We start from the raw sequence: 8,436 nt of genomic DNA on the forward strand, positions 1-8,436 counted from the left end.
TGTGTGTGGCGTATGTGTGGTGTGTGTCTGTGGTGTGTGTGGTGTATGTGTGGTGTGTGTGTCTGTGGTGTGTGTGGGGGGGTGTGTGGTTGTGTGTGGTGTGTGGGGTGTGTGTGTGTGTGTGTGTGTGTGTGTGTGTGTGTGTGTGTGTGGTGGCTGGACCTGGAACCCCAGGCACCTGATTGCAGAACTGAGGTGTCATGGGGGAAAAATCTCTAGGAAGGGAACCATTGCACAAACACAGTCACGTCTGGCCATCAGGGCAATGTTTTAAAAACTTTTTATGGTGACATACATTTGACACTGTGACCAGTTGTAAGTACATCCCTGAAATCAAACTTGTATAAATAGATGCACAACTGGAATTAGAGTTTCATAAAACAAGTGTGATACATTCTGATATATCTTATTTTATTCTATTTCATAACAAAACAAAACAAAACGAAACAACCTGGTTGGTTGAAAACCACTAAATTGATTTCTTGAGCCACTAATGAGTGGCAGCCCGCACACTGGGTGGAACCTCCCGCCCGCGGAGCTGGGGGAACCTTTACTTCCTCTTGCAGCAGAAACTGAAGGCGTGTTTCACAATTTATGTTGCTGATTTCACATGGTTTTATTGTTCTGCTGTGATTCTGACATTTACCCTTTTTCTTTTCCGCTGGGAAGTTCTGGGTACTGGGACGGGATCCAGGCTGGCAGTTGGGAGGAGGGGTAGCCAGCACCCTGGGCCGGGCTGCCTGGCTAAGTTGATCCCCCCATCCCACCCTACCCCTGTTCTCCCCGGCAGGTGTCGGCGGTGCTGCAGCACCCTGCTCCCCGGAGCTTACAGGAGTGGGCCAGAGGAGGGCACCTTCGTGTGTGCGGAGCACTGTGCCAGGCTGGGCCCCGGTGGGCGGTCAGGGGCCAGGCCTGCACTTCCCCCACAGCCAAAGCAACAGCAACTTACAGAAGAAGCCAAGGATGTGGAGAGAGGCGGCCCCAGCCCTAATGCGGCTGCAGGGGCCGAGGTGGACGTACCCAAGGCCGGCCCCGAGGACCGACCCCAGATCCCCACCAAGCCCTGGGTTCCCGGCAAACCACAGGAGCTGGCCAGCACCCCAGGCAGCCGCCCCACACCTGCCCCCAGGAAGGCCTCTGAGAGCACAGCCCCGACGCTCCCCACGCCCCGGCCCCGGTCCAGCCTGCAGCAGGAGAACTTGGTGGAGCAGGGAGGCGGCAGTGGCCTGGTGAATGGTGAGCAAGGGCCCACCTGGGGCTGGGCGCTTCCTGAGGTGTGCCTGGCATTTAAACATACACGTGCCTGGGAGTACTCGTGGGGCCGCGCTGTCCGTGCCTGTGTGTGCTGTGGATGTGCTGGGGACAACTGTGGTGCTGAGGTTATTAATTCACGCAGCAAATAGTTGCTGAGGGCCCTGGGTGCACGCCCTGTTCTCCATGCTGCAAGGACACAGATCCCTGCCCCATTCTGTGTGCCCAGGATGTGTGTCCTTTTGTGTCCGTCTTGTGTGCTTCAGTTTTGGGGTGTAGGAAGTGTACATCACGTGTGCCTGTGTCCTGAGTATGTCTGGTTCTGTGTCCACACTCAGGTGACCTCCCCTCCCAGGCCCAGCCTGTGTGCTTGTCCACATCTGGATGTCTGGCAGGGGACAGCTCAGGGGCTGGGGGTAGGGGAGGGTGTGTCCCCGGTCAGATGGGCCCCTGGGGCACTCCCCAGGCTGGCCTGTTCTGCAGTGAAGACCCCTGCCTCACCCCTCATTGTCAGACCTTCCCACATGACCTCCCTGGGCTTCCACGAGCTCGTGGAAACATGGTTGCTTGTAACCTGAGACGTGCTGGGCAACTCTTCTCAGAGGAGGCCCAGGGGAGGGAGACTCCCAGGGTCTCCCCCTGGGACTTATTCGTTCTGTTCCGCACTCGTGGAGACCCGTTCCTGAGCTGGGCGCTGGGGATAGAGATACTGTTCAGACCTGTTTGTGCCTTTGAGGTGCTGCCAGTCTCGAGGGAGAGATGGACACAGACATGAGGATTTTGGTAGAATGTAGATGTCTGTTAAGATGGGGGAGCAGAGGCTATGGTGGGATTCATGGAGGACACTTGGGAGTCAGGGGAGGCTTGCAGGAGGAGGTGACCCTGGGGCTGAGTTGAAACAATATTTCCTGTCCACTTTGGGGAAGTGTCAGAGGGGCACTTGGATTCCCCCTTCTTTTTTTTAAAAATAAATTTCTTTCTTTCTTTCTTTATTTTTGGTTGCCGCGCATGGGCTTTCTCTGGTTGTGGAGAGCGGGGGCTACTCTTTGTTGTGGTGTGTGGGCTTCCCATTGCGGTGGCTTCTCTTGTTGCGGAGCACGGGCTGTAGGTGCGTGGGCTTCCGTAGTTGTGGCTTGCGGGGTCTAGAGCGCAGGCTCAGTAGTTGTGGTGCATGGGCTTAGTTGGTCCGCGGCATGTGGGATCTTCCCAGACCAGGGCTCGAACCCGTGTCCCCTGCACTGGCAGGTGGATTCTTAACAACTGCGCCATCAGGGAAGTCCAGGGTTCCCCCTTCTTAACTGAAATACGAATGGGGTCTCTAGGTGTCCTGGCCTTGCCCCTTTTACCTTCTCTACCTGTCACCTTTGGTGTTTATCTAATCTCCCTGAGTGCTGGGCTGGGGAGGTACGAGGGTGCAGGTGAGGTTGCCATGGCCACCTGGAGTCCGTGACCTGCCAGGTTGGACGGAAGGGCATCCTTGGTAAGGCAGGCACTTGGGCTGGCTCCCTGGGTGCCCCACTCTGCTGCCCGGCTCACAGCTGCCCATGAAGACCTGTTTCACTCTCCTTTCCCATCTAGGGAAGCTGCATGAACCCCCCATCCCCAAGCCCAGAGGGACACCCAAGCTGTCAGAGAGGTATGCTGGCCCTGAGGGGTTTCAGGGCCCTGGTAGGGGGAAGGGGAGTACCCTGGGGTCTGGGAGGGTAACAAGGCCATGTGACCCACCAGCACACCCTCCCGAGAAGGGGTGGGGCTCATCTCTGGGGGCAGGAGCCTGTGCCCACATCCCCTTCCCTGTGGCTCCCCTGGGACCCCCTCTCCTGTGGGCAGCAATGCCTGGTGGAGACGGCTGCCTCTGGGGTCCCTTCACCCCTCCAAGCCTCCACTGCCTGTGGAACGAGGGAGGCCTAGGCCTCGCTCCTACAGTCGTTGTGCGAACAGCAGCAGAGTATAGAAGACCCGGCAAAGCTCAGCTGTACACCTGGCTCAGATCCTCCAGCCCTGGGACCCTGTGTCACAGGCGAGGACATCGATTGCCAGCTCTTCTTTGGAAGCTGTGTTTCCCCTGTATGGTCCATGAGAGAGAGGGTGGGGGAGAGAGGGACAGAGACAGAGACAGAGGAAGGGGAAGAGAGAGGCCCCCGTCTTTCTCTTTCAGCTCTGGGCCCAGACTGGCCCCACTGGGCTGGGGTGGGAGAGGAGAAGGGTGCAGTTTCTCATCCACCCCCTTTGGGCTGCACTCAAGACTGTCTGGGGAGAGAAGGACACTGCCCCTCTTGCCTCCTAATGGTTTCTGCTTCTTCCTGCCTCCGTCCAGGACACCAGCCCCCAGAAAAGACCCCCCATGGATCACACTGGTGCAGGCAGAGCCAAAGAAGAAGCCAGCCCCCCTGCCCCCGAGCAGCAGCCCCGGGCCGCCGCCACCGGGCCGGGATAGCAGGCAGGTGGAGAACGGAGGTGTGCATGAGGTGGCCCCACGGGGCCCGGAGGTGGCTGGCCCGGAGCCCAAGCCCTACAACCCCTTCGAGGAGGAGGAGGAAGAGCCCCCAGCTGCACCCCGCCCAGCCACCGGCTCTGCCCCGACTCACCCGGAGTCCACACCCAAGTCCCTGCACCCCTGGTACGGCATCACTCCCACGAGCAGCCCCAGGACAAAGAAGCGCCCCGCCCCCCGAGCACCCAGTGCATCCCCCCTTGGTGAGTGCCGTTCTTGGGAGCTCTCCTGACAGTCGGGACTCTGGGGTTGGGCACCTGGGTCAGCCCAGGGCCAGAGAAGGGCACGTGGTGCCACAGGATCCCCTCCAGGCCAGGTGCCATGTGTGTCATGTCTGTCCTCAATCCTTGAGCAATCCTGTGAGGTAGGCATCATACCCCATTTTGCAGGTGAGGAAACTGAGGCACAGAGAGGGTAAGTGATTTGCCCAAAGCCTCACGGCGCTTAAGCAGTGGAGGCAGGATTTGAACCCAGACTCCTGACTATACTCTTAACCCTTTGTAACCCACCTCACAGGGCTGTTGTGAGAATTAAACGTGTTATCCATCGATGTGCGTAACACCGAATCAGGCTCGTGGAAAGTGCTGGGCAGGGGTTAGCTCCAGTCCTGCCCATCTAGTCACTCTCCTCCAGTTGCCAGGTGCCTCGGGCTCTGACCTGGCTGCGTGACACAGGCGCTAGTGACTCTGAGCAGTTCCTCCCCTGGGTCTGTCCTCCGTCTCCCCACCTGGAATAAGGAGGTGGTGGGCCAGCTCCCAGGCGCTGTCCCTCCCTCCTCCCAGCCCTCCCTCTCGCCGTCTTACAATCTTCTCGGGCCCTGTGCCTGGTCACCTTCCACCACGGCTGGGGTCCAGCTGCCTCTGAGACCTCAGTGGGAGCCCCTCAGACAGTGGGTCCAAGAGCACATTAGAGATGACCGGAGGCCGGTGCTCGGGTGGCCCAGGCCCCCCTCTCCGGCCCCTGCTGGTGCCCTGGGACCCTCCAGCTGAGCGTGGTGGGTCAGCTGATTGGAGGTGATGGGCGGGTGGGAGATGCAGCCAATGGGATGAGCTTTGAGTTGGACACAGCTTGGTCCAATCCCAGCCCTTCTCTCTCAGTCTGTTGCCTCACTGGGAAAGCGCAGATGATACTCTGAAGCATGGTGTCCCTCAACGCGTGAGGATGAAACTGGCACGGGGCAATGCCTGGCCTGGAGCCGGCCACCGCCAGGGCTGCCTGCTCCTCCCTCTCCTGCTGCCCTCCCTCCCACCTCTGCTTGGGTCAGAGGCAGAGAAGGCAGACAGAAGCAAGGCTTTTTTTTGGCCTTTTCAGTTTGGCTTTGCTTTGGGTCACATCAGACATGGGAGGGGAAGTGGAGGCTGCAGCCACGCTGGATGAGGAAGCGAGGGCTGTAAGGAAACCAGGGCTACGACGTGCCACGAGGCGCACGCCAGAGCCCGAAGAGCGCAGGATGAATTTGGATGATTTGTCTGCCAGTGACCTTGGTCCAGTCACACCTTTGCTGTCCTCTGGACTCTTGCCTGTCTGGATGTGGAGGACTTGGGTTGCCAGGGCCTGCAGCTCTGTCGAGCGTGGAGCGTGTTAGGTGAGGCCGGAGGGTCTGACTGTGCCCCCTCATGTGGCACCCACTTGTGTGTGTGTTTGTACAGCTCTCCACACCTCCCGCCTGTCACACTCGGAGCCACCCTCGGCTACCCCGTCGCCAGCCCTCAGCGTGGAAAGCCTGTCATCCGAGGGCTCCAGCCAGCCTCCAAGTGGGGAGCTTCTGGAGCCGCCAGTTGTGCCCAAGAGCTCCTCAGAGCCTGCTGTCCATGCCCCTGGCACCCCTGGGACCTCGGCCAGCCTCTCTGCCAACTCCTCCCTGTCCTCCTCTGGGGAGCTGGTGCAGCCCAGTGTGGACCGGACACCTCAAGCCAGCCCTGGCCTTGCTCCCAATACTAGGGGCAGCCCAGGTCCCCCTCCAGCCAAGCCCTGCAGTGGCACTGCTCCCACCCCTCTCGTGCTGGTTGGAGACAAGAGCCCTGCGCCTTCCCCTGGAACCTCATCCCCGCAGCTCCAGGTAAAGGTGAGTGCCTCACCCTCGCTAAAGGCTGCTGTCCTGTCTAGTGGCCGTGGGCCTGGTCTCAGGGCAGGGTCTCTGACCCTTCCATCGTTGCTGGCCCTGACTTGCTGGGTGACCTTGGCTGTGCCCATCTACCCATTCACCACTCCATTCATTGAGGCACAGCTCCACCTCTCCATCCTTTCATCCATTAGCCAGACCTCCCGTCCATCTGTTCACGTCTCCACTTGCCTGGTCTTCCATGTCTTGAGGCGTCTAGCTCTTATTTACCTGCCTAGCACATGCACGTGCCCATTTGGGACGCATCCACCAGCCACCACTTACCCACACATCCTTCTGTTCACCCTTCCATTCACTGAGGTCCTATTTGTGCCAGACCTTGGCACAGTGGCGTTGAGACCCTGTCCTTGCCCTCTAGGGGCTCACAAGCTGCTCAGGGAGACAGGCCTAGATGATTGTTCTACAAGGCCACCTGGGGTAGAGCACAGAGGGGGAGGGGATGACTCCCTTCTTGGGGTCATTTTCCTTCTCCAGAGACCTCAGTCTCCCCTGCTATAGAATGGGGCAGATGGTGTTCATTGAGTCCCTCCCGTGTGTATGGGCTGGCCTGGGCTCCAGAGGTGAGATGACCGTGGCGGTCCCTGCCCCCCAGGTGCTCACAGCCAGGTTGGGGTGGGGTACTGGGATGACTGTGCCTTGTGTAGAGTTTGTTTTGGGGGGGGACGGGGAGAGGAGGGGTCGGCCCTCAACAGGCAGAGGGCCGAGGAAACAGCTTTACTGGCTGCTTCTCTTGTGTGCCACTGCAGGGGTGTGGACAGCCCGTGCTGTGGGCTCCCCTTACCAGGCCCCTTCCCAGGCTGGCCCCGCGCTCCATCCCCTCTGGGGGCTGCAGTGGGCACGAGGAGGGTCTGCTGGACACCCATCCCTGGGAGCTCGTTTTCCACTTGACCTCTGTGGCTGGTGAAGCACTTGTTTTTCAGTGTCAAGCCAAGAACCAGGGGTCACCAGGGGTCACCAGGGGTCAGGACATTCCTCTGGGCACCTAGTTCATGAGGGGGCCTCTCCTGCCACCAGAGTCCCTTTGCGCCACCAGGTTCTGATTCTGCATTTTTTCCCGTACTCTGCAGCCCTCTGAGGGCCCAGCTGTAGTCCTGGTCTGACCGACCTGACAGAGGATAAGTCTGGGGAGGAGCCCGAGCTGTTGGTTTGTGCACCTTTCAAATGCCGCTTAACCTTCCCTGGCCTGGGCAACCGCCTCGTGTCCAACTGTGTCATCACCTGCTGTGTGACCTGGAGAAGGCCCATCCCATCTCTGGGCCTCAGGATGCTCTGAGGAGCCCCGGGGTTCCTTGCTGTGGGAGGTGGGGGAGGGAGTTGATTTTGGACCCCCCGCCCCTTCCTCCTACAGGCAGCTGCCTTTCAGCATGTTTCCTGTCCCGAGGTCTGTGAAAGGTTGGTCTGAAGGAGTTCTGTGGCTGAGAACCCTTGAGGGACTCGGGCCTTTGGGCTGTTTGGCCCTGCTGGGCCCCTCTGGGTGTGACTGTGGAGGGTATGGGCAGAGCCCAAGAGGACTTCCTCCTGGGGTGCCCCATCCCTTACCCTAATCCCAGGATTCGGAGAGAATCCGAGACCCTGGGGGCAGGAGACAGGCAGGCCCCTTGGGTGGGTGCTGCCCTGTGGGGCCCAAACTATCACCCTGCTGCGCCTGGACTCCGGCCTGGCACTTTCCTTGCTTCGGATCCCAGAGCAACTGCCAGCCTGAAGGAATCTCCCCCAGGCTGGCACAGGTGAGGTGAGCGGGGCTCCTCCCTCCTCCCCCAGCTGTTGGAAAGCCCGATAAATACTCCTGGGAACACTCCGTGGCCTCAAGTGATGCCTGGGGAGGGTGGTTGGAAGATGCTGGCACTGCCCACGTGGCAGGCAAGGCCTGTCCCAGTGGGGGGCCTGCCCGGCTGTGCTGGCCTCAGGACAGGGATTACCCCAGAAGGACAGAAAAATGCCGAGCTAGGGGGCAGCAGAGGATGGGGGTCTTTCCTGGGCAGGAAGGGAGCTACCTTCTTCCTCCCTCTACTGAGAGTGGGTTCCCTGTTTTTGCTCTTCCTGGCTGGGGGACCCTGGGCAAGGAGCTGAACCCCAGAATCCCCGCTGGGAAAGGGGTGGTTGTGAGGCCTGGATGAGCTACTGTAGCTCTGTCCCACCCTAAACTGCACGTCCTGACCACTGCCCCCAGCGCCGGAGGGCTGCCCCAGCCTGAAATAGAGTCTCACTGCAGCTTGGGCCCTTGGGAAGAGCGTGACCTTGAGCCAGTTACTTAACCTCTCTGAACTTGAGTTTTACTCAGCTGTAAAATGGGCACAGCACTACCCACCTCGTGGAGTGGTTGTGAGAACTGAACAGGAACGTAGAGAAGTATCCAGTGCGGCAGCAGCACACGGGAGGCGCTGGGAAGTGGAAGCGTTTGTTGAATGACTGAGTTCCTCAGAGACTGGCTGCTGGGGGATTCTCTCTCTGCCTAATCCCTACCGCCTGCTTTCCATGGTCCCATGTGATCAAGCTGCCTGGGTCTTACTGACCCCTCCCTGACTTATCTTCTGCCACATCTCCCTGCCTTTAGTCTTCCTGCAAGGAG

The 8,436-nt window shown here is 59.6% G+C and overlaps 1 protein-coding gene across 1 annotated transcript in view; it reads left to right on the top strand.

Annotated features, from left to right (window-relative positions):
* Positions 1-7,206, top strand: part of LOC114483898 (MICAL-like protein 1) — a 14,517-nt gene extending 7,311 nt beyond the window's left edge. The window contains exons 6-10 of the mRNA XM_055085300.1: positions 791-1,236; positions 2,830-2,887; positions 3,569-3,948; positions 5,395-5,810; positions 6,935-7,206. Of these exons, the coding sequence (XP_054941275.1) occupies positions 791-1,236; positions 2,830-2,887; positions 3,569-3,948; positions 5,395-5,810; positions 6,935-6,967 (1,333 nt within the window). The 3' untranslated portion in view covers positions 6,968-7,206. The remainder of the gene's footprint in view (positions 1-790; positions 1,237-2,829; positions 2,888-3,568; positions 3,949-5,394; positions 5,811-6,934) is intronic.
* The last annotated feature ends 1,230 nt before the right edge of the window (positions 7,207-8,436 follow it).

This window comes from Physeter macrocephalus, chromosome 6 (assembly GCF_002837175.3).
Source record: "Physeter macrocephalus isolate SW-GA chromosome 6, ASM283717v5, whole genome shotgun sequence".
NCBI lineage: Eukaryota > Metazoa > Chordata > Mammalia > Artiodactyla > Physeteridae > Physeter > Physeter macrocephalus.